General features: G+C 44.4%; 1 protein-coding gene across 6 annotated transcripts in view; it reads right to left on the minus strand.

The window, feature by feature from the left end:
- Positions 1-525: 525 nt before the first annotated feature.
- Positions 526-26,072, minus strand: part of ARHGAP17 (Rho GTPase activating protein 17) — a 94,937-nt gene continuing 69,390 nt past the window's right edge. For 2 of the 6 annotated variants that reach the window (XM_043454751.1, XM_043454754.1), the window contains 7 exons: positions 25,439-25,552; positions 22,969-23,060; positions 20,597-20,756; positions 18,393-18,626; positions 16,181-16,344; positions 9,315-9,917; positions 526-1,408 (listed from right to left, as the gene is read on the minus strand). In XM_043454751.1, coding sequence (XP_043310686.1) covers positions 1,278-1,408; positions 9,315-9,917; positions 16,181-16,344; positions 18,393-18,626; positions 20,597-20,756; positions 22,969-23,060; positions 25,439-25,552 — 1,498 coding nt within the window. In that variant the 3' untranslated portion in view covers positions 526-1,277. Of the gene's footprint in view, positions 1,409-6,335; positions 6,385-8,123; positions 8,176-9,314; positions 9,918-16,180; positions 16,345-18,392; positions 18,627-20,596; positions 20,757-22,968; positions 23,061-25,438; positions 25,553-26,072 lie in introns of all 6 variants that reach the window. The other 4 variants (XR_006266945.1, XM_043454752.1, XM_043454753.1 and 1 more) reach the window with 4 other exon arrangements.

The following is a 26,072-nucleotide window of genomic DNA, read 5'->3' on the forward strand; positions in this document are numbered from 1 at the left end:
AGAAGTGCTTTCCGGTCCCTAGAAGAGGGATTTCCCTGGAAGGTAATGAATGGTTCTGCCGCCTGCACTGAGCCTGTGGGGCTAAGATACTGAGAGCTGGCCTCCGAGTGTCTAAGTGTCTCTGGACAAGTGTCTCCAGACAAGAAAAAGAATCAGGACTGGTAAGACGAAGAGTCCAGCCCCTGGAACATTCGATGAGAGACAACCAGTCTGGGAGGTCTCTAGGTCCCCTGGGGGCGGGTCTCACTGTTGCGACCTTGCTCTTGACCCTTTCAAACTTCTATGTTCACAGTTAAGACTTTCAGGTATCCCATCCACAAGTCTTTTTTTTTTTAATTAAAAATTTTTTTTGACTGTGAGATCTCAGTTTCCCTGCCCAGGGAGGGAACCCACGCCTCCTACAGTGGAAGCGCAGACTCCTAACCACTGGACTGCCAGGGAAGTCCCCCATCCACAGGTCTCTGCAGTCAAGTGACAAATGACAACATGCACACACACAATCCACAGTTTTGCCTGCAAGAATGATAGTTTTCATATAAACCACAGAATATATTTAATTCAAATTAAACATGAAACTAGAATAACGTTCGGTCCTTATCAAGTAGCAATTACATTGTTTAAAAAAAAAAAAAGAACAGTACATTTCTGTCTACATTCTGGCAATCCAACAAGGCACAAGGCGATCCAGTTTGCTGAGGTGACGGATCCAGCAGTCACCCCCAATGCTCGTGGTTCAGAGGGGTCGGGGAGACACAGACCATACTTCATACAAAACGATTCTGCAGCATGTCTGAAGGAGAGGAAACTCCCTCGTGATAGATGAGAAGGAAAGTCCAAGTAGCAGGAAATAGGTGAGCATAATGGTGTACTTCATTAAATAGAGAGTTAATGCACGGCTCTTTGTTCATTCCAAGTTGCCGATGGTGCTGCCTGCGTGACCAGCAGGGACAAAAGCTTCTTACACATGTCTCGGCAATGATACACCTTCCACTGTAGGTATCTCTCTCTCTTTAAAAAAAAAAAAAAAAAATTTTTTTTTGGCATGATTCTTTCCCATGTAAAGAAAGCCAACTTCTTCAAGACACAGGTCATCCAGCTTTAAGTGTCAGCCTCTGCCCTCTCCTGAGGCTGCGAGAAGGCCAAGTCCCACATGGTGAGGCCCTTCTTTCTCCACTTCACTGAAAGCTTCTCACTGTTTGGTCTGCGAAGATTAACATCTGCCTGCCCCTGCTCCACTCGCCAGGGTGGAAGGGGTCAAGGGTGGGGCGTGGCTTTCTTCACAGGGCGGTACTTTCTGTATCATTGTCCATATCCAGCAGAATGCGGCCGGGCACGTCTTTGCTGGCTGAGTCTGAATGCATTTCAGGAAAGATGCTGCGAAGCGGTTCTGAAACCCTAGAATTGGCGTCTGGACAAAAACATGAGGAGACATGGTATCAATGGTGCGGAAATGCCCAAGAGGCCACCGAGGTTCTCTGAGAAGAGGAGAAGCTGGAGAGTTTGAGAGTCAGCCCATGCACCCACACTCCCCTACTACAGGCACCATTAGCCCTAAGAAGTTGAGTCAAGCCTTGGAGACCAGGGGCAGCCACGTGGCTCAGACCACCTGGCTCCGGTGGTCCTTTCTGGGAGCCCACAGCAATCCTCAGAGATGCAACCCTAGAAGGATCTGCTTGCTGTGACTGAGGAAAAGAGACCTTATTCCTACCAGTACCTCTAAGGCGTTAACGGAAGTCTGCTGACATCTGGGCTACGGGAAGGGCTGAGCTTCACTGGAAAGGGTTCCCTCCTCTGAGGCTGGTGAGTTTCCTCCTGTTATTAATGAACGCTGTGCCCTCGACCTCGGCATTAGTGACATGTGGGGCCAGATCACCCTGGGTGTGGGGCTGTCCTGTGCACTGTAGGATGCTGAGCAGCAGCATCCCTGCCCTTAGCCCGTGAGATGCTGATGTCACACACTCTCCTTCCCACAGCTGACAGCCAAAGATGTCTCCAGACACTGCCAGATGTCCCTGGGTGGGAGGTGGGAGGGCACAATCACCTCTGGCTGACAATCACTGGGGCAGAGCACCAAATCTCCTACAAATGTTAATTTTCTCATCTAATACTTGTGCAAGCATGCTAAGTCACTTCAGTCATGTCCAACTCTGTGCAACCCTGTGGATTGTAGCTCACCAGGCTCCTCTGTCCATGGGACTCTCCAGGCAAGAATCCTGGAGTGGGCTGCCATGCCCTTCTTCACGGGATTTCCTGATCCAGGGATTGAACCCGTGTCTCTTACATCTCCTGCATCGGCAGGTGGGTTCTTTACCACTAGCACCATCTGGGAAACCCATTTCTCACACTTATATACCTCCAATTCCTTTTTCGTGTCTTATTACATTGGCTGGAACTCTTTCTGTGAGATAGCAAATACATGGTCCTCAAGCATGGTCACTCATGCTCATGCTCATCAGACACCTGAGCCAATCACAGCCCTCTTCCTAGTGAGACGGTGAGCCTCAGATTCCTTCATCATGAACAAATACTTGCTCAGTACCTACCACATTCTAGCTGTGAGGATGCAGTAGTGAACAAGTCAGACACAGCTTTAGACAGGCCTTCCAGTCTTGAAAAATTTGTTTCTCTAGTAGATGTGAATTCTAGCAAATGATGAGCCTTGTTAGAGATTTTAGGGCAGTGGAAGAGAGGCGGGAGATGTTTAGATGTGCTGTAGTTTCCTTTTGTCAGGTTAGAGCTAGTCATGTAGGGAGCAGGGAGGGAACCAGATTCGGGGGGGCGGGGGGGGGGTGGTGCTGGAGTTTCCCTGTTACGCTTAGAGCTGCTTTTCTGTACTGGCTGTGGTGCAGAGTCTGCCCTTGCTGGAAGCTGCTTTCAACAGTACTAAACAGGACTTCTGTTTTAGCCGCTCCTGATCCACATAGGCAGAACAGGCAAATGCAGGTGTATCCTAGGAGGCTCACTTCTTTGCAACTCCTGCTCTGACACATCCCTATACCTCTGAGCTGCGAGATCTACTTACTTCCTGGGGTGTCCCTTTTCTCTCAGTCACTCCTGGGTTGGCAGACCATCCCTTGAGATTTGCTATGCACCATAACTCAGGTAAATGTCCAGATTTATGGAGGTGCCAAGGTGTCAAAGAGTTGAGGTGCTGCATGTCATTTCAGACAGTTCAGATCTTATGAGAATCATAAAGTCAACTGAATGACTCTGAACCGCACTGTTTAATGGTATAGGTAAGGGTGGTCTATGTACACAGAATACAGACAGTCTCAGATTTGTCCTCAGCAGAATGAAAGTCAAAGAGGGCAGGGACCATGTCTGTCCTACTTACAGTGTATCCTTAGTGCCCAGAACAGTGATGAGTTAATAGCAGACATTCAATAAACGTTGTGGCTGTCTGTCTGTCTGGACAGAAGAATAGATAAAGAGTCATCTAGTCCAGCCACCTTTCTAATCTGCTTTGCCGATAGCCTCATGTAAAGAAGTAGCCATGTCTTGAAGACAACACCGATACAAGAAATTCACTGCATTTACCTTTATCCTAACCCAACAAGACAGATGGGACAATCAGTCAGTGCTGCTTCTTGGCTCACAGACTTTACAGTACTATGGAACTGACATGCATGATGCAAAGGGAGTGTGCATACGAGATAGATTTCTACTGATCAGTATCTCTATTTATATGTAAATGTGACACCTATCAGTCACAGATCCTTTTCAGAGTACAAACTTGTTATCTTTCTTCTTCTTTTTTTTTTAATATCACAGATAATTTCTGGACTTGACTTTTCTGAATTTCTCTAGCTATTTATGATGAACACACATTACTTACATACTTAGAAGAAAAATGTGTGGTGGGGGAAAGGGGAAATTCCTTTACTTCACCCTGCCTGGTTTGCCTGATGGATTTCCCCCATCTGGTGGACTTCCCCCATCTCACTTTTATACGAATCATTTCTTGAAAGAAAACAACACATCTGTTTACATACAAAAGCAGTAAGAATCATGGCATGCGTGCAGAGCCAGCTTTCAGAAAGAGACTGATCTTTATCCCAGTAGCCGAAGCTACGGAGCAGCTACTACTTTCCAGGTGTGGTGCTAAGTGCTCCACACACGTCACCATATGAGTTAAGTTCATATGAAAGATATTATAAGAAGGCAGAGGAAGAGGGCCAGGTCACAGCCTCTGCTTGCTGGTAGAATGCCATGTGGTTCACCAGGGCTCTGGGGCTCTGACTAACATACCCTGGATCCACCAGAGGAGCCTGGTGGGCTACAGTCCATGGTGTTGCAGAGAGTCGGACACGACTGAGCTACTGAGCACACACACACATCTGAGAGCGGGCCCTCCGAGGGTGGGAACTGGCATTCTGCAGTTTAGGGTATGGTCCTAGAACGTCTGTCACTTCGACAAAATTGAGTATGTGATTTAGGTGGTAAACCTATCCTTCAGAAAAGCAAGGTTATTCTGATAGCCACTTTGACACGTTAAGGGATCCAAATACAAACCTGAAATTCAACATTTCAGACACAAGTGCAGGGTGAATCACCCCATCTCAATCATTAAATCCTTCTCTAAGCAAGAGTCTGAGGGAATGACTTCCTTATAATCCTCATCAGTTTTCTAGGGCTGGGAGAGGCTTACTCATCTATAAGCGACTTTGAGTCAACTTTTTATTATTTCAGTCAAAGGAGGGCGCCTGTTCTGGTCTCACTGGATGTTTATCTTGACATGATCCTGACATCTACTTATTAAAAATAAAATGTAACTAAAAGCAGAAGCCACTTACATGTCCAACCGTGAGCAATAAAACATCCGCTTAATGAAACATAATGTAGTCATTGAAAAACTAAATTATAACATGGGAAATAGCATATGTTATAAAGTTATAAAAATTATATCATAATACAAGAAAGAGCACATGACGTAAAGTAAAATCAAAATGCAAAATCAAACTCTGTATATGCCAAACAATTATGATCATGCATCCCTTTGCCTTTTAGAAGAAAAAAAGACTAGAAGGAAAAAATAAAATATGAATAGTGGACTTCTTCAGTTATGGAAGGGTGATTTCTTATTATTTCTAATTTCCCAGTTTGCTTTAGTATCCATATTTATTTATTTTCTTAATATATTACTTTTCTGGAAAGATTTTTTTTCGTCTGGACCATTTTTATGGTCTTTATTGAATTTGTTACAATATTGCTTCTGTTTTATGTTTTGGTTTTTTGGCCACAAGGCCTGTGGCATCTTAGCTCCCCAGCCAGGGATCAAACCTGCACCCCCTACACTGGAAGGTGAATTCTCAACCACTGGACCACAAGGGAAGTCCCAATATGTTACTTTCATGCTACTAAAAAAAAGTTTAATTTTAAAAAGCAAAAGCTATGAGAACCAGCAAAGTGTCGAGTGTTTGATGATGACTATTGTGACTCGTTCTACCACTGTGCAGTGGACAGATGATTTACTAAATTAACGTTCAGGCTCACTAAATTAAGAATATCTTCTATTCCATTCCTGCACAGGGAGCTCAGCTCGGGGCTCTCTGATGACCTGGAGAGGTGGTGGGGTGGGGGTGGGGTGGACGGGAGGCCCAAGACGGAGGGTACATGTGCATACATATAATTGATTCATGCTGTTGAACAGCAGAAACTAACACTGTAAAGCAATTATACTCCAAAAAAAAAATCTTCTCCTCCAGAGCACTGCCTTTTCAACCCACTACCAAGTGGCACATGGGGATCAGACTATGGATGCCTGGGCTCCAGACCTAACATGTTTGGGTCCGTGCATGTGAGTTTTTAAAATGGTGACATACGAATCTAATACCTAACTCTGATTATCTATCTTTTCTTGATAAAAATGATAATAAATAGCTACCACTTACTCAGACCCCCTGTATATTAAGAACTGTAAGATCCTTTTCTTATTTTATCTACTGTAACGCCTTGGGTAGCTACTCTCGCAAATGTCACCATTTTACAGATCAACCAGGTGACGCGGTGCCGTTGTTACACAGAGAGCTGAAATTCGCATTCAGGCATGTCTGACTCTAGTGTGTGGTTCTTCACTACCCCTCAAGCCTGCCCGGGACAGAAAAGGCCAGAAGTTGAAGGGGTGACAAGGCCAGCCCGGTGACGACGTGCTGCGGGTGTGTGAGCAGAGTACTTGGCAGCAAGCATGAACAAAGCCAGCCTCCTTTCGTGCATGCACTGTTAGTGGGGGTGCGAGCAGGCAGGGTTAGAGTGAACGGTTAACATCAGGCATTAGTGCGCAAACATGATCATCAAGGAGCAACAACGCTTTGGCCAATCAGGTGCCTTTTCCTTACCATTAAATATTCCAATTTCAGTTCTTACTGAATATGGCAGGTCATACATCTAAATTATTTAATGAAATGTTTAGATTAGAACACTCTAAAATCTATTACTTTAAAAACAGCAAGATGTAAACTCTTTTCCTTGCAAAGCTAAAATCCTACTGCTTTTCTTTTTTCCTACTGCTTTCTAGAGTAACAATGAAGAAGAGATTCAGAATGATAGCAGAATCCCTCCTTTCTCTGGTGCTAAGCTGCCAGAAATGGACTGCCAAACCTGTTTGGTATCAGTAATCTCCCCTGAGAGCTTATCTTAATCCCCAGGCCATAAATCAGTTTTTAAGATTAAATGCTTTCAGTGAATAACCTGTTTTCAGGAATTTGTCTGTCTAGAGTTTTCCAAGTGAAAACATGATTTCATAATAAAGGACTACCTGTCTAGGGAAGTTAACGTTTTCTTCTTCTTGAAAAACCCAATGACTGTATCCCAGATTGGTTAACAGCAGCATGATCAACATAAGCATATTCGTAAATTCTAAATGCTCGCTTTTTATGTACTTCTAATGGCAATTCAGGGGATTTGAAGAAATTAAAAATTAATTCTGTAAAACAAAGATATGGTGACCTGGAATTTCTTGAGTTAGGAGAATTCAAAATACAGATTGATTTTTACAATATTTAGCTAATATCCTAGGAAAAGTATTTGTAATATCAAATTTCACTTATCTGATAATTGTTAAAGTACAGAACATTACAGTGTCATAGCACATCAATAAAATAAGTTTCTGGAATAAAAACACCCGGATAACAATGGTACTGAAGAGCAGATACAATTCTGATTGTAGTCTTTCCTCTAAACAAAAGGGAAGATCTGGAAATAAAATTCTGATGTATCACAAGAATTAAAGTGTTAAAAGGCTCAGGCTTATTTAGGATTTAGTCTTTTCACTCTGTGATTTCCACACCCAACTGGGTAACTGCAGACTTCTGGGTTTATTACCCAGGAGTCAGGAAGGTGGAATAAGACCTGAGCCCTCCACTGGTTGTAAAAACTGAGTTCTTGTTTTCCCATTCTGGTTTTTACTGAAAGCCTTCCTCAGGCCAAAGCTGGGAAAACTCTAAGTAGCCCACTGAAGGCTTAAGGCTCAGATCAGCTGATTAGAACTGAGTTGCACACGTAACAAGAGCCTTATGCCGTCCAAGCGTGGACCTAAAGGCATGATTCGGATGAGCCTCACAGTCCCTTTCAAAAAGCTCATGTGGTTCACGAAAGCAAAATGTAAGCATGCCAGAATGCAAAGAAATTTAGTGTGGGATCTCTGGAGAAAGAATGTTTTTTGGAGGGGATGGGGATCCTGAGAATTTCAAACACCGAATTAAGAAGCTCCATGCAGTTAATTAAAAATTAAAGCTCAAGACATAAGGGACGCCATTTTCTGGGCTAACTGTACCCCAGTCCTCTTTGGTTGGATGCTGAGGGGCCAATCAATGACAGGGAAATCACGCTGAGCAGAGCAGACGCTTGGGAAAGGTTTACCAAAAAGAAAGGAAACGTTTCTTAGTATTCTTATCTGAGCGGCTTGCAATTGGGCTCGAGATCTATTGATGCCTGTACCTCGAATGTGGAGCACCGCAGCTCAAAGTGCTTCTGATATAAACAAGGGTGATGTCTACCCGCTAGAGAATGGATGGCAGGGGGTCGGATGGCTGCTCTTGAGCACAAAGTCAAAAGCACATATACAAAACACGGCTAAGCAGGAGCATTTGGGGCTGCGGGCAAGCTGCTCGGGGAGGGTTACAGACCTTACTTACTCCTGGAAACCTTCCCCACCTGTGAGGGCGCTAGGAAGGGCATCTATCGGAAAACAAACAAACAAACAAACCAATGTGGCTTTGTTTTCGTTTTTTAAACAAAAGCTGAGGTGTCATCTGAAAAAAAGCTCACAATTTTTAACACATGCAAATCACGCAATATATTCCTGGGAGGCGGGGGGAGTTATCAAAAGACTAGTCAGTTAACCCTCACCACTTACAGTGGGATGTATCCTTTGCTCATCTTTTAGCAGAGATATCATTCAGCATGGCTGGAGGGCCCAGAAGTATATTTCAGCTACTTCTCTAAAAACAGTTCCACTTAGGAAAATATAAAACTAGGCTGTTCTAAGAAATTATTCAAAGTTCCTAATTACCATTTTTAAAAACATTTAAAAAAAATTCATCCATCTCATCCTTAAACAGTAAATTAGAGCACTTGGGATGGAAATTTAAAAAAAAAAAATCACAATTAAATAAATGGTCATGTTCCAGACTGCCAATAAAAAATATCCCATGAGAGAGGTAAAATCTGTACAATCATCAATACCTAAAACAGGTTTCCATAGAATTAAAAGGAAATCTCAATTTTGTTCTTTGCCACTAAAGGCTGGCATTCTCACGTGTCTCAAATCTCCCTGCTGAGAGTATCCGGTTTAGCACAAAACATATTTTTTAAGATTATACCTGAAGTGCTTCACTTACTCTAAATATTTTTACTCTTAAAAAGAAAACAAGCATTTTAATGAGGAGTTCACTAAGAAACGAATATCATGCTCAAGTTGGACAATACCTTCCACTTGGATTAGGTCATTATGCCTAGAAAATGTAGACGGTTCTTAAACATAGTGATCCCATACATCAGGTTCTTAAACATAGTGATCCCATACATCAGGGGCTGGCAAACTTGAAGGGCCAGGCAGTAACTCTGAAGGCTCTGCGAGTATAGGACGATATAACGCTGTTGTTTTAGCATAGAAGCAGCTAGAAACAGCATGTCAACAAATGGGCGTGGTTGTGTTCCAATAAGGCTTTATTTATTAAAACTAGCTGGGGGCCAGATTTGGCCCGCAGTCCTAGTTTGCCAACCCCTGATGTAAAACCGAAGCCTAAATGAAGGAGAACAGTAAAAAGCAAGGTAGAGTTGGCAGGGGGAACTGTCTGAATCCATTTCCCACTTACCTGTGACTATTTTGGAGGCGGTGGGAGCTGCGATGCTGAGGTTGCCGTCCCCGGCCGGGTGCGCGCCGGGAGGATGAGGGGGCGGGGGCACGTTGGGCCGGTTCCTTGGCTTTGGTACTGGTCTCGGTCTCGGTAAGGTTCCAGCGTGTGGCTGTGCGGTCTCGGGGTTACTCACCGCCTGGCCGGGGTTCTGTTTGCCAAGGGGCGGAGTGCTGGGGGGCGTCGGAGTCTGGGGAGGGGTGTGGGATGACTGCTCGAGTCCAGGCTCGCCGGGCGCCCCGGGCGCGGGTGGGCCCTGGCTGCCCGGCTTGGTGAGCGCCGCCGGCGGTGCGGCCTGCGTCGGGGGCTGCGGCGGCGGGTGGCTGGGGGCTTGGATCGGAGGCAGGCTGCTGGAGTACCTCCGTGGTGCCGAGAGCTGCGAGGTGGCGCAGGGCTGGCCAGGGGCCTGGCCTGGGGGCTGGGTGGGGGGAGAAGGGCTGCGGGTGGACGGCTTTGGTGACAGGCTGGGTGGGTGCTGAGATGCTCCTGGAGAACTCTGGCCCCCGGGATGGCCGGGAGGCGGGTTTCCTGGTTTCGGGGGTGCTGGAGCAGGTTTTTTAACAGCTGCACAAAGGAAAAACATCTCTCAGGAAGCGGAGTGCTGGGGGTGGCCAACGGCCCCTGGACCAGGAACCGAGCTTAACCTCACCGTGTAAGCTAGGTGATGTCCGGACCTGCCCCCACTTCCCAACCCCATGTCAGCAAGTTGGCACCTCCCAACCCCACGGTCTCAGCCTAACCGTGAGAAAAGCATCTGACAAATGCAAATTGACAGACTGTCTTCAAAAATGCCAGGACTCCCCAGAACTGTCAAGGCCATGAAAAACTAAGGGAAGACTAAGAAACTGTCATAGTCTAGAAATCGGTAAGGAGAGGCGATGTTGACTAAATGCCACTACTGTCCTGGGAGGGGGGACAAGCTGGGGCCAGAAAAGGGCCAGTAGAGGAAAAACTGGTGAGATCTGAACAAAATATGGAGTGTGGTCAGTAGTAAAATGTACCAGAGTTGGTTTCACAGCCGTGATAAAGTACCCTGGTGATGGGAGATGTTAACCATAGGGGAAAGTGAGTGAGAAGTACACCGAAACTCTTAGACTACCTTTGTAACTTTTCTGTAAATCTAAAATTATTCCAAAATAAAAAGGCTATTTTTTAAAAAGTACATTATACACATATAGGTCTTTAAAAACCCATCATTTTAAAAGCTGAATAATTAGAACACTCAGTTAACAGAGGCTGACCCACTTACATGGAGTCAAGCACCTTAAGAACAGCAGAGTGTTAGTCGCTCAGTCGTGTCCGACTCTGTGACCCCATGGACTGTAGCCTGCCAGGCTCCTCCACCCACAGAATTTTCCAGGCAAGAATACTGGAGTGGGTTGCCATTTCCTTCTCCAAGAACAGCTAAGGGGGTCTCTAAGCATGACTGGGCCGCCTGTATGTAACCATGGACCCCTTGCCCTAAGGTATTCTCTCCTAGAGGGCATGATATTTATTATTATTATTATTATTAACAGAAATTCTACAAATTCCAGAATCATTGGTGCTAATACATATATTCTAGATAAAAGTATAAATCTGGATGATCGCCTTGGATTCAGTTCCAAGAGTTGAATTGCATCACTCTACTCCCTACACCAGCTGAGATCAGTATCTCTGGGGGTGGGAATTTGGTACCGAGGATGGCAGGGCAGGAGAGGAAAACAACTCTGGAGCTGGTGTGGGGCTGGGAGAAATGGGTGGAAAGGAGAAACTTTAGCATTTTTTCAAATTTTGCTGAGATCCTCCAAGAAAGGAAGAGGGAAACAAAGGGAAGAAATGAAGGTGTATCATTCACCTAACACATGACTGGCACCAATTTAGGCCCTTTACATAGTCTCATTTAAGTCTCATAAGCTCACTGCAAGACAGGCATTACCATATCCATTTCATGGTGCAGAAAACTGAGGCTCAGAGAGGTCATGTGTTTGTAAAAGGTCACACAGCCAGTACGGAGCAGAGCAGAGGCTCACACCATATCCTGTGGCCTCCTTGGACTCTTTTTTTCTCTCTTCTTCCTTACTACACTGCTTGGCTCCCTGCTCATAGGGTCCAGAATTCAGGAATAAAAAAGGAATAAAGTCTACTCTGCTGACCCGATAGAACTTTTGACCCTGGAAATGGGAAGATCTTTTCCCACAGAAACAACCAACCCACTGACAAAGGAATCTGGAACATTAGCTGCACTCTGGTTATCATAAGCAACTTAAAAAGGAAATTTTCCAGCATTCTGTTCTAAACAATATTAAGTACAAATTCATGCTGAATAAAAGATCATTCCTGACATTTAAGGGTGTGGAGGGAATCAGGACAGAAAGCATGAGAGCAGCGTGACAAGGTCTAAGTCCAGCGTGGAGGCCAGGCTGGGAGGAAGGCAGGCCTCGTCTAAGCCCACCATGCAGGTGCTGGGAGGCTGAGTCAGGGTAGGCGGACGGTGCATAAAGGCTCAGACTCTTCTTGTGAGGAAGCCTGAGATCTATGACGCAGGATAAACTCCTAAAGGGGCTATGAAGTAATCTCAACCTCGATTCCAGGGCTATACCTGGAATCCTCGTAGAAAAGACCTAACTTCCCTTGAGCATCAGTTAGGATGCAGACAAAGATGATGGTGGCTTAGATGAGAGCCTCCGTAAGATTTTTTAATAGCAAAACTGTTACTTATTGTTTCCCCAGTCCTGGTTACAGAGATGATAATATAAGAAAATGAACTCAGAAATATACTCTTTGCCCATTTTTAAATGGGGTATTCTGTTTTGCTATTGAACTGTATGAGTTTCCTATATATCTTGGATATTAACCTCTTAACATGATTGTGGTAATAACTTCACAGTGTATACATGTATTAAATCATCACATTGTACACCTTAAAAAAATAACTGCAATATGGGATTCTGGATTGATACTGGGACAGAAACAGAACTTTATTGGAAAAACTGGGGAAATGCAGTCAAAGCCTAAAGTTTAGCTAATAGCACTGTATCAGTGTTATTTCCTGATATCTATAGTTGTTCTATAAAAATATAAAAATTTAAGAGAGGTTCAGTGAAGATTATGTGTGCATGTTCTATACTATCTCTGCAACTCTCCTTTAAGTCTAAAGTTATATCAAATTTAATATTAAAAAAATATATATGTCATTTTATATTGAAGATCACCCATACTCTGATAAATGCAGTTTGGAGTTAAGATGTAGGGTGCCCTGGTTCACATGGAATTTAACTGGCTTTAGAAACATCTTCAGTGAATCATGTCTCTTTGTAGCCCAGAGTTTCTCAGCCTCAGCATTACTGACATGTGGAGCTAGATGGTTCTGTGTTGTGGGGGGCTGTCTCGCACATGGTAGGATGTTTACGAGCATCTTGGCCCTCCACACACTAGATGCCAATGCTGCTCCCCTCCTTGGTTGTGACAACAAGAAGTCTCCAGACATTGCCAAATGTCCCAGATGGTGGGAGGAGAGCAAAATCATCCCAAGATCTGAATCATTCAAGCTTCTCTAGCTCCCAGACCATACATATTTGAGTATCCTCTCTGTAACAGGCACGGGACCAGGACTAGGAATATAGGAGTGCATGAGACAGGCAAGATCCCAGTTCTGTGAGCTACGAGGGGAGACTAGCAATACGTTAAAACACAAATTAAAAAAATTTCAGATGGAGAGAAAGGCTCTGAAAGACACAGAGTGATGTGATAAGAGAATGACTTGTGTGAGTGGTGGGGGTTGGCGGGTGGTCCTCAGTTCAGACTGGGTGGTCAGGGAGGGTTCACTGGGGAAGTCTTTGAGCTGAAACCTGAAGGATGGAGGGAACAGAGCACAGAAATGAATCCATGTCTGTACCATCAACTGATCTTCAACAGGGTACCAAAAATACACAATGGAAAAAGGATAGTTTTCTCAACAGACGATGTTGGCAAAACTGGATACTCGCATGTGAAAGAGCGAAACTGCACCCTTATCTTACACGAAACACAGAGGTCAACTCAAAATGGATTGAAGACTTAAATCTATGACCTGAAACTGTAAAACTATTTGAAGAAAACACAAGGCGAAAGCTTCATAACATTGGTGTTGGCAGTGGTTTCATGGATATCACATCAAATGCACAAGCAACAAAAGCAAAAATAGATGTATGGGGTTATATCAAACTACTAAGCTTTGGTAAAGCAACCAAAGAAACAGTCGACAGAATGAAGAGAGATGGGAGAATGGGAGAAAAATTTCAAAATCATGTATCTGAAAAGGTGTTAATTCCCCAAGTATATAAAGAACTCCTACAACTCAATAGCAAAATAAGTAATAATCTGATTTTAAAATAGACTCAAGACTTGAATGGGCATTTCTCTAAAGATGACATAAAAATGGCCAACAGACATATGAAAAGGTGCTCAACATTGTAACAATCAGGAAAATGCAAATCAAAACCAAAACAACATATTACCTCATACCTGTTAGAATGGCTAATATAAAAAAAAAAAAAAGAGCAAGCATTGGTGAGAATATGGAAAAACTGGAACTCTTATACATTATTGGTGGGAACGTAGATAGGTACACCCATTATGGAAAACAGAATGGAGTCTCCTAAAAAAGTTAAAAAATAAAACTGCCATATTGATTCAAGAATCTCACTACTGAGTATTTATCCAAAAGAACTGAAATCAGGATTTTGAAGAGATTGTTTGCACATCCATGTTCACTGAAGCATAATTCACAATGGCCGAGATGTGGAACCAATCTATTGCCCATTGATGGATAACTGGATTTTTTTTTCTTTAAAGAAAAATGGTCATTTTTATTGAGGAGGTGAAAAGGTTTTTCTTAGTACAATTAATTTTTATCTCAATTTTATGATGAACAGGATATCAGCCCTTTAAGTGGCTCCTGATTTTTTAAATTTAGTATTCAGCATATTGGACATGGATCTTCTATACTTTATTGCATCTTCTATACTTTTATGCATCAAAAATTACTTCCAAATTTTTTTCCTACTACACTGAGAAGGGATGACTGGATTTTTAAAAAGGTGGTATATACATAAAATGGAATATTATTTAGCCTCAAAAAGTAGGAAATTCTATCATATATAACAACACGGATGAACGTTAAAGACATGATGCTAGACTCTGTGGGAGAAGGCGAGGGTGGGATGTTCTGAAAGAACAGCATTGAAACAAGTACACTATCAAGGGTGAAACAGATCACCAGCCCAGGTTGGATGCATGAGACAAGTGCTCAGGGCTGGTGCACTGGGAAGACTCAGAGGGATGGGATGGAGAAGGAGGCGGGAGGGGGGATCGGGATGGGGAACACATGTAAATCCATGGCTGATTCATGTCAATGTATAGCAAAAACCACTACAATACTGTAAAGTAATTAGCCTCCAACTAATAAAAATAAATGGAAAAAAAAAAAAAAAAGAAGACATGATGCTAAGTGAAACAAGCTAGTCACAGAAGGACAGATTCTAACTGATTCCACATACATGAGGTATCAAGAACAGTGAAACTCTTGGAACCAGGAGTGGGATGGGATTTGCCAGGGGCTGGGGGCAAGAGTAAAGCTGGAGAGTGATGGAGAGCTGGTATTCAACACGCATAAGGTGTCAATCATGTTAGGTAGCTTCTGGAGAGCTCCTGTATATCACTGTGCCTACAGTACAGGATTGTATTATGCATGGAAGAGTGCAGTACTGTCTATTGTACACAAATACTTAAGGGGGTAGATCTCATGTGCTCCTACCCCAATAAAACAAAAAAGAAGGAACCATGTGAAGATGTGGGACAGAATGTTCTGGAAGAGACAACATGTGCAGAAGCTCTAAAGAGTGAATAAGCTTAGTGCATCTGAGGAACAGAGAGAGCGGACCAGTGAGGATGAAGTCAGTGAGGGGGCAGGGGAAGAGCTGGACTCAGAGGCGCCAACCTAGACCACGTGGCCAGGCCAGGCAGGGTGCCTGGTGGGAGGTCTGCATGGAAGGTATGGAGGGTCCCAGCCAGGATGACGCACTCAGCTTTGTGGCTTAAAGCCATCCCCCTCCTGACGGGCATTATGCTGAGCGAAATAAATCAGACAGAAAGACAAATCCTGTATGGTATCTCTTCTACATGGAATCTAAGATACAATGGACTGGTGAATAAAACAAAAAAGAAGCAGACTCAAAGATACATAGAACAAACCAGTGTTTACCACTAGGGAGAGGGATTCGGGGAGGGGCAAGATAGGGGTAGGGAAATAAAGGGGGCGTTGTTATGGGATTATATGAAATCATGTGTGCAAAACTTTTGAAAAACTGTAAAGCACTATAGAATTTAAAGAATTTTTCATTAAAAAAAAAAAAAAAAGCCACGTCCCTGCCTGCGGGGGTGAGGACCACAGCGGCATAGGTGGGAGCAGGTCAGATTACACGTGAATAGGGACCCAGAGGCCCAGAGCCTAACCCAGAGAGCCTGGGGGCTCCCAGACCCAGGAAACCTGGCTGGGACAGAGGCTGTGGTTCCAAAAACAGAGCAAGGCCTTGGAACACCACGTTCCTGGAAAACGGGGAGCATTTCTGGAGAAATGACTGTTAGGCTTGGGAGCTCAAACATATTCTGAAAGGTCTGCTTGCCTGCTCCCCATTTTTCCACTTCCCTTAAGGATTCTTTTCCTTATCGACTGGTTTTTCTGCTTGCCAGGTTGCAACAGACGTGGAACCATCAGCCAGAGAGCTTCTCAGCCTGACCGCTACGCTGACCCAGGGAGGTGTGCGTGTCCTTCCCCAGGGGCACGGGTGAAGGTGGCGGGGACTTACCTCGGCGGACAGTGTGCGGGCTCGGGCCGGCGGAATTGTGCGCGGGGCCCACGGAGAGCTGATGGGAGCCGGCGGCCGCCGGGGCCTGGCTTGGGCCAGGGGGCGCCTGACTGCTGTTCCTCCCGGGCGCGGGGGCAGCCGCAGAGTCCTTGGGCTTTGGAGGACTACGGGGAGCAGAAGCCACGTTAGAGGTCAGGCATTCCCAGCTAGAAAAGCTAAACATGCTATAAAGAGTGGGATCCCCACTAGTTTCCCCCATAGCAGGCAAGGAGGTAGTCTCAACTTTTAAATAGCTCACTTGGAGTCTCTGAAGCTGGTATCTATTTGGTGCCAGGCAGGACCACAGATTTTGAGATTCATGGCACCAGATGGTCTTCCAACTACTCTGTCACTTAAAAATCACGAGAGGCCATTTTGCAGCAATCGATAAAAAATTTCAAGTTCTAATGAGCTTGTACTTACATTGGGCAACATTAAAAGACATGAAAGGGTTTTTGGACTTCAAAATAAGGCCATTTTGACATAAGCATTGGACAAAACTAAGCAAATGCAGTAGCAAAACACTAATGCTACTCTAAATGATCAAGTGGTCAATTATTATCACAAACTTGACCTGCAGGAAAGAGAAACTCAGAGAGGCTAAATGATTACTCAAGGTCCAGGGTGGGTTAATAGTGGTGTAGAGATCAGACCTGAGGTTCCACTAATCCCTGGCTCAGAATTTTGTATACTGAACTTTACAGCTACAGTTTGTCAAGGTAAATGCCATTGATGAGATGTACCTCAAGATATCTACAGAGCATAAAAAACAAAGAGCAAATTGATGATGGAGATCCTATTTGTCCTTCTGCAGTGAAGACTAATTTCTGTCTTAAGTAAAATATTGAATGCTGCAGGTAAATGAAAATGTGCAAGTCTGCTGAGACTTTTTCTCCAAGCAAAAGATTTAGGCCCAAATGAATACCTGTGTGGCAGCAGTTATGGACAAGCCAAGGTGGAGCTTACAATTTGTGTTTGAAGCACCAGGGAGTTTGAAGCCTTAGCTATTTTTAACCAGAAACTATATTTCCTTCAATTATGCTGGTAGAAAGGAATTTAGGAATGCACATAGCCCTCAGAGTTCAGCTATGAGAATTTAATGAGATTCTCATCTCATCATGCTTTGCACATGATAAGCAGTCTCTCCCTGCCAAAGGAGAAGACCTGAGGGAACTCTCCCAAGGCAAAGTCACCTCTGGGCAGGAAAAAAGTGCACAATTCTTGGGTCATCCTTGCTTTATCTTTTACTTTACTTGATATATGAACGTTCTGTGCTTCATAGGTGGCCGAGGTAGACCAAATACCATAAAAATGTTAGCATGTACAAGAGGGGCTCATCTTTTACAGCAGCTGCCAGCTCTGAACCACCCAACATACCACCTCAAGTGGCCTCTCGTGGTCATCTGCCCAGGTCAGAGTGGAGAACTGAATTCAGGACAATTCAATAAAGGTCTCCAGGTGAAAGGTATTTTTCCTTAAAGTTGCTATAAATTCACAGCCCACTCCAGGTGGCTAATCAAAAGGTGAAGTAACAAAAGAGCCTCCTGAGAAAATTGACGATCATTTTCTGCTTTGTACTCATGTATCACCTCCCCTACAAGACTTAAAGTCAGGGGGCGGGGGGGATGCTCAGTATAGTAGCCAGCACATATTATTCAGTACTCAGTTATTCAGTAAATCTGACTGGATGGATGGATAGCTGGATAGATGGATTAATGAATGGATGGTGGATGGATGAATGGATGAATGAATGGACAGATGAATGGATGAGTGAAGGACTGCGAGGAATATAATTATCTTACTAACTTGTTACATTCCGACATTTACTAGCTAGCATTCTGGATGACAACAAGCAAATGCTAGTGAACAACAAGTACACATCAAACAGGTAAGAGAGGCTTATGACTGAGACACCTATTAGCTTCTAGCTTCCCAACCCAAAAGCAGTATGGTAAAGAATGCAAACAAATGTTGCTTTCTTTTGAAAACAGGAAAGGAAGCAAGCAATTTGCAGTCTTTTTTCCCATCCTTTGCCAAGAGGAGGAATGAAGGCAAAGATGGTTCATGCCGTGCCAAGTGATCCTTGGGGCATGGAGGCCGTGCCCGCAGGCCAGCACCTGCAAGAAGGCTGGGGTGTCCGGCACCCACTGCCAGCAGAAGCTGGCCTCCTTACCTGCCGTCGCCCGGGCTGGGCCCCTGCTCCAGAATGCCCGCAGAGGAGGGGCCAGTCCCACCCCCTGTGCTGCTCTCGGCCCTAGAGCTCTGGGGAGGGGGCTCTGGGCCCGCTGGAGCCAAGGTGCTGCCATCTGTGGGCGGGAGTGGCGGCTGGAAAGCAGGGGATGCATGCTTTCTATTTAGGGTGCCACCCCGCCGGTGGGCCTGGAAGTCCATAAGCTTCACACCAAAGCTACATGAGAGAAGAAACAGTGAACAACACACACGCAAGCCGACCGCTGACACAGAAGCCCGTCGGTCCCCGCGTGTTAAACCCCACGCGCGGGGACAGCCACCCAGGTTGCCCAGCATGCAGTGAAGCAGCAAGGACCGGATGAATGGTCACGCCTGTTACCCAGGCACGGAGTAACAGGGCTTTAAACCTGGACCTGGTGCTGACCAACGTTCTTTCTCAAAGTGGGTGTGAGCGGTTGAAAGCAAACACGCAGGCCTCATCCTGAGTGAGTGCCATCGTGTCAGCATGTTTATCTCCATAGTTTATTTCCACAAGGCCATCACCTGCAATCTGTGTGTCTGGGCATCAAGGTGGAAGCTGAGTACAGAAGTGCCACCAGCGGCAATGTAAGACAGCCTCACGTCGCCTCTTAAGCTGAGATGTAGAAACTTTGGTCTATGCGTATGCAAAGGATATATCTGAAAGGACGCGTTGTTTGTTGTTTAGTTGCTAAGTCATGTCTGACTCTTTTGCGATTCCATGGACTGTAGCCCACCAGGTTCCTCTGTGCATGGGATTCTCCAGACAAGAATACTGGAGTGGGATGCCATTTCCCACTCCAAGGGATCTTTCTGACCCGGGGATCAAACCCACATCTCCTGCATCTCTTGCATTGGCAGGCAGATTCTTTATCACTGAGCCGCCAGGGAAGCCCAGAAATGATGGTAAATATGCAAAGAATATATCTGAAAGGACGTGTAGGACTGGGAAAATAGTTGCTTTGGGAAAGGAGATGGTGGTTGGAGGATAGTTAAAAGGAAGATTCACTTTTTACTGAAGCCCCTGGTGTATGAACTTTAACACTTTTGGCCAGTTCAAAAAATTAAAAAGGTATATGGCTGCCTGAGCTTGTGGTTACTGGGTCAGCTGGTGGGGAGAATCCACCCAGGAAGATGACTGGGAACTCTTTGTCATGTGCTAACTAGACCCTAACACTGCATTCTGTAACTTCAAATACACAAAGGCTAATTCTGTGAAGGACAGTTTGTCATCAGGAAGCTCTTCTGCCTGTGTGAATGTGGGTTCAGAGGAGTGAAGCTTCGGCACATAATAAATGTGGCCTCCAGAGTGACAGAACAGAAAAGTAAAGGCTTTTCCTTTACCGTGGGTTTTAAAAACAAACAACAAAAAGGCAAAACAAAGAAACACACCTCACTTTAAGAGCGGGCAGTTAGAATAAGAGCTTGTTGTTTAGTTTTAATGTAAAACTATTTCCAGTAAGATTATTGCATGTACATGAGAAAAGCACATGACTCCTAACTCAGCGTTACTGGTAAACACAGTAGCATTTCAGCATACATGTTGGACAGATTGGCATCTGAAGGCAGAAATCACAAATAGCCTTAATAACCTTTGAAAATCCCACAGATCACCCAAGGAGCCTAGTATAGAGACTAGCACTGTCTCTTACTAAGTCCGACATAGTTTTTTTTCTTCCAGAACTGGCAAAAACTGAGGCTTCTATGGTTGGCGTCCAGTGAGGAACCAAGCTGTACTAAACACGTGTGCCTTTAGACACCAGCTCACATAGATCACCGTGAGAGGTGGGCTGTTCTCACATTTGCTCCTGGACAGACATCCTCAATATTTAACTCTTTTTTTCTTTTTCTCCAATCAAGTACATTTAGGTGAATTCATAACATGTGTGTGATGCTACTGTGTAGGGCTCATCACAGACCACCAAGCAAAGCTTGAATGTGTCAGGTACGAGTGTTAACTGACAGCTACACACCTACTTTGGGGGCAGATTAATGTTTGCAATGAACTAGAGCCGAATTCCTGAAACTATCTGGACTCTAACAGGCCTGGGAGCAGACTGAGTCGCTCCTGAATGACAGGTCCACTTTGGCGGGACCAGGGACCACGGGTCCACCGACTCTTCCTGTGCCATCTCCCACCACCGTGAAAATCCACAGCTCTGAACGCACCTCTCCTTCTTCACCAGGTCCCCCTCCATCACCGCCATGCTGGCAGGCCGCTTCCTCTCCAAGGTCCCCGAGTCGACAGGGTCATTTCCAGTGTGGGATGAGTGATTGGAATTTGGCGTGGTGAGAGGTACGAACGCTTCTGACACGTTAAATTCCACCTCTGCCGGAAGAAAAAGAAATGTGTAAATTAGACACAGCGCATGGGGTCAAGAGAGCGGGAGGACACCCCACTGGGATAGGAGACTCATTCTTTCACCCACGAGCCCTCACTATTTCACAAGTGGAAGCCCCAGGCACCTCATCTTCTTAAGGACAGTTTACCAAACCAGGGTGGGGGGTAAAGTAAGAAAACTCGAGCTAGGGGAGGGGTATGATTCAGCATCCAAGTTACACAATTCCCCTGCTTTCTCTTTTCTTAAAAAAAAAAAGATCATGGAATATGGAAGAGGACACTGAGCATGGGTGACTACTTACTGGAAGCAGAAAAAAACAAAGATATTTACAGCTTGATATTAAATAGATAAAAAGGGCAGTATCAACTTCATACTGTCTACAGCAGGTTCTGAAGACTTGTTTTCTCGAAAGAAATCTTGGCTCTTAAAAGCATGATCAGGGAAGCCTGGGGTGCTGCAGTCCGTGGGGTCACAAAGAGTCGGACACGACTGAGCTTATTGAAAAGCATGATGCTAAATGAAAGAAGCCAGATACAAAAGACTACACTCCACACTCTTATTTATATAAAAATTTTTAAAAGGCAGACTGTAGACACAGAAAGCAGATGAGTGATGGCCACAGGCTGAATGATAGGAATGACTGAAAAGGGTCATGAAAGAACTCTCTGGGATGATGGATATAGTCTATATAATCATTGTGGCAGCTACACACTGGATATATTTGTTAAAAATCATTACACTGTACAGTCAGTTGTTAATTTATGCAAATTACACCTCAATAAACACTGACCCCCTCCAAAAAAAAAAAGGAAACCCTGGGCAGAATGCCAATTATCACCTATCTATCACACATTCACTATGCATCCTTACATGACTGGGGTGTGATTCTGGATGGCAGGAACTCAGGGAAAGAGACAGATGAGAAGAAAGATGACCGTGAAGGAAAAAGACAGAGGAGAAGAGATGTGCTTGACCAGGCTTCAAGGAGCTTACACTCCAGAGGGTGACAGCTGGGCTGCTCCGGGCAAAGCTGGGGCGGGAGGGCCAGACTCCCAGCCAGTACCTGAAAGGGGGCCCTGCCCCCGAGGAAGCCTGCATGTCAGCATCACCTCTTCTGTAGAGCCATCCCTGGCCCTCTGTGCCCGACACCTGAGCCTGTGAAATTCTCCCTCCTCCTTCCTTCTAATGTGTCACGTGCTACAGTTTCCCTGATGATCAGGTCTCCTTCTCCAGGGAAGACAGCACGTCTTACCAGCAAACACATGCACCTAGCGAGTACTCAACATACACTGGCTGAATGGATGACTCCGTGTGCCGTGAGACAAAGTGAAATACCCAACAGTGAGGTTACTATTGTGTGAAAACAGGAATGCCAAGGGTCTAAAAAGAAGTGTGAGAAAGTAAAGGCAATGTGACGGGATTACTTATGCATTTGTGTCCTTAAAAAGATTGTCTATACATAGAACTCTTACATAGCTCAGCAATTCCACTCTGGGATATATACCCAAAATAACTGGCCTGGGAATTAAAACAGGTACTTGTATACCAATGTTTAGAACGGCCAATTACCAATAGTCAAAAAGGTGCAAACAGCCTAAATGCCCATCTATCAGCTAACAGATAAACAAAATGCTATTTATACATACAAGGAATATTATTCAGATTTTTCAAACGGAATGAAATTCTGATACATGCTACAACATGGATGGCCCTTGAAATTTTTATGCTAAATGAAATAGGCCAGACACAAAGGGTTGAATATTCTATGATTCTACTTATAGGACACGCATAGAACAGGCAAATTCATAGACAGAAAGTTCAGTTCTGTTGCTCAGTTGTGTCCGACTCTTTGTGACTCCACAGACTGTAGTACGCCAGGCTTCCCTGTCCATCACCAACTCCCAGAGACAGAAAGTAGGACAGTATTAACAGTTACCAGAGACTGAGGGGCAGAGATAATGTATACTTATTGGTCAATGGGCAGACAGTTTCAGTTTGGAACTGAAGAAGCTTTGGAAATAGATGATGATGGTTGCACAACACTGGGAATGCAGTTAATCCCTCTGAATTGTACACTTAAAAAGGTAGTTTCATGTTATGTGTATTTTACCACAATGAAAACTTCAAAGATAAACAAAGAAAGATTGTTTATACTACTATTATGTATTAGTGTGTCAATGAAATCGGAGCGGCAGTCACCTTCGGGGAAGAACCAGTTGGCGTGCTGGATGATGGGTTCGATGACTGCAACCACGTGGACGGATGTGGCAGCTGCCATCTCAGCGAGCGTTCTGCAAAGGAAGTTGACAACGTTAAACCACCTCCCCAGGGCAGCCTCTAATTTCTGCAGGCTGAGTCAGGGCAATTCAATTATATCGAAAGGATAAAACATTTAAGTACAAAGGCAAAAATTTGATCCACCAGGCCCTGGCCTAGGAGTGTGGCAGTGATCACCTAGGAAGAAAAATTACCCTAACTCAGCTGTCACTCCTTAGTCTGCGCTAACAAGTACGACGAAAGTCAGCGACCAGTGATGTCTCAGAATGCTGGTTTTCAGTTGTTTCGGGACACGACTGCATTTTCCCACTCCATAGTCTTGCCCGTGGGAGTCACACTGTCAAAGACCCCGGATCACATATACAATGGTGATCATGGCTATGATGCAACCAAGCACATGCGGTGTTTCAGGGTGTCTCTTATCACAGAAGACCTGGGCTCTGCGTTTACACATATTAACTAAGGTTGTCACATACGAATGTGGACTGGTCCCAAGGTGTGTGTTCAGAAGTTGACAGTGTCTGAATGCCAGGGCTCACAAGAACGAAAATAAAGAATTGTTGTTCCTGCCATTAAGGAGCTCACATCCAGTCCAGAGTCAGAACACAGGACAGCAGATGGGCTGCAAGGGCCTGACACTTACTGAGCACCAACCATGTTCAGAGCCTCAGATTCTTCACTGCTCTTAATTTGCACAGCGTCAGGACTGTTCTGAAGTTTTCCATATAAAAGAGGACACTGGATCTCTGACAGACTGGATCCCACATCCGACTGTCCCAAACCTACTTCCTCCTTCCTTTTATCACTTGAACCTGTCTTTCCACTGGGAAGAATACTTTTGCTCTGATTTCCAACCACGTGAAAGTTTTAGCTCCTTTCAAATTCCAGATTAGTTGGAATCTGAATCCAAATTCTGCCTGAAAATCACCCTCCCCTCCCGTTCATACTTTCCCTCCACCCACCTAGATTCTGATCCTCCTGCCTTAGAACCTTAGCACTGGGGAGGAACAGTTCACTGGTGTTCTTGGCCAATTTTTCTTTTTGAGGAGGTATTGTTTACCTATTGATTTCAAGACCTTTTTATATATTTGGATATTTTTAGAGGAACTCCTTCCCCATTTGTGAATTGCCGTTTATTTAAGGAGCTTTTTGACTTATTGATTTGTTTCCTAAACTGCTTTTATGCTTATAAAACCCTCTTACATTATATGCTCAAAGCTAATAAATATTTACCTGACGCATTTATGTTTATTTATTTTTTTTTACTTGCTACGTTTACATCACTGTTTATATTTACCTCTTTGGTCTACCTTGGAATTTACTTGCTATAGGATATGATGCACTATGTAGTTAGCTTTTATATCCACTTATCTTTTGCTTTATGACGTTGGATCTTTTTAAGTAATTTTATATAAATTTATAAATTTCCAAAACAAGAGTGGACATAACATGAGGAAATTGATGAATTAAAGACAGAAAAATTTTGATTCAGAAAGTCCTTATATTTTTTGAATGGCAACTTGAACCGTTTGTGATTTTACAAAGCTGAAGAGCAGTGAGGGGAGACAGGGAAGAGTTGTGAAAGCTAAGGACAGATCCTGTGGGCCCCACCCCTTCCCTGCTGTACAATAAGCAAATTATTTGTCCTCCCTAAGCCTCAGCATCCTTCTCTGTAAAAATGAGGACAGATCACTGACTTCAAAAGATTATGTGGCAGACATCAACATGAGTGGCTTCCCAGATGCTTTATAGTTGACCTCTTAGGTACCTCTCCTCCAGTCAATCTACAATTCTCAGAACCAACAAATAATCTTTCTAAATGCAATTGGCTCAAGTGATTCTTCTGCTGAGAAATCTTGATGCCCTCTTCCCAGCATGACCCATAAAATAAGTTCCTAACATCTCAGCAAGATACATGAGGCCCTTCATAAAGTGGCTCCATAAATTTCAGCCATAGCCTCATGACCCCTTGCTCAAGTTATATGAGACCACGTGACACCCACCCCCAGCCCCAGACACAGAGACCAGAGCCTTTTCATGCCCTCTGTGCCATGGCCACTCATCCATCAGCCAAGTGCCATCCCCTCCTAAACTTCGCAGCCCGAGCTGTGTTCCTCCTTCATGATGATGCACAGACGTGTGTGTGGAGCTTAGCAATGCACGATCACCATTCACCTGCCTGGCTGCCCAGGACTGGGGGCCTTGGAGGACAGGGACAAAGTCTCTTACACCTTTGTGTGACCAGCGTGTGGGACAGTACCCAGCGCACAGTAAGGTCTGAGAAAGTCAGCTATAAGGGAAAGATCGTCTTCAGAAGCAAGTTTCATATCTACCCTTCCCATCAGGTGGAAAGCAGAACTTAGATAATAGGATACGGGAAACAGTTACTCACCCTTCATTTTTGGCCCATAACAAGTTAGGGCCTAACACGATTGCAATGTTGCTGGGGGTCATTTTATTAATGTCGCTGGTCTGAGCAAGCTTCGCAAGAAACTTGATTAAATACCTATGGAACAAAAGAGAGGAGAAAAGCATCTACTCTGAAACACTTGGAGGAGCAGTACCTTCCTGCCCAGGGGGTGCTCAGCCCCAGATCGCACAGATGCTAAGTGCAGGGTGGGACTTAACCCGAAGCTGCCTTGGGTTAAGTGTGTTTTCTTTGTTTTATCTGGTTATTAAAGTAACCTTTATTGTCCTACTCTTTGTGACCCCATGGACTAGCCCACCAAGCTCCTCTGTCCATGGAATTCTCTAGGCAAGAATACTGGAGTGGGTTGCCATTTCCTTCTCCATAAGTGCATGTTCTTTGTTTCAGGGAACAGATAGTTCAGAGCTTGGAGCAGGAAAACAGCTCAAATGTAAACCTCAATGATTCAATCTCTATGTGCTACATATTTCTAATTTGTTTTTCCTTTATGCCCCATCTCTCTACCCTGAAATAGATTACAATATGATTAACAGTGGGGTCAATATGTTCTTAATATGAACATAATTTCTTTTTTACAAACATGATTTTAAAAATAGAA

Source organism: Cervus canadensis, chromosome 32 (assembly GCF_019320065.1).
Source record: "Cervus canadensis isolate Bull #8, Minnesota chromosome 32, ASM1932006v1, whole genome shotgun sequence".
Lineage (NCBI taxonomy): Eukaryota > Metazoa > Chordata > Mammalia > Artiodactyla > Cervidae > Cervus > Cervus canadensis.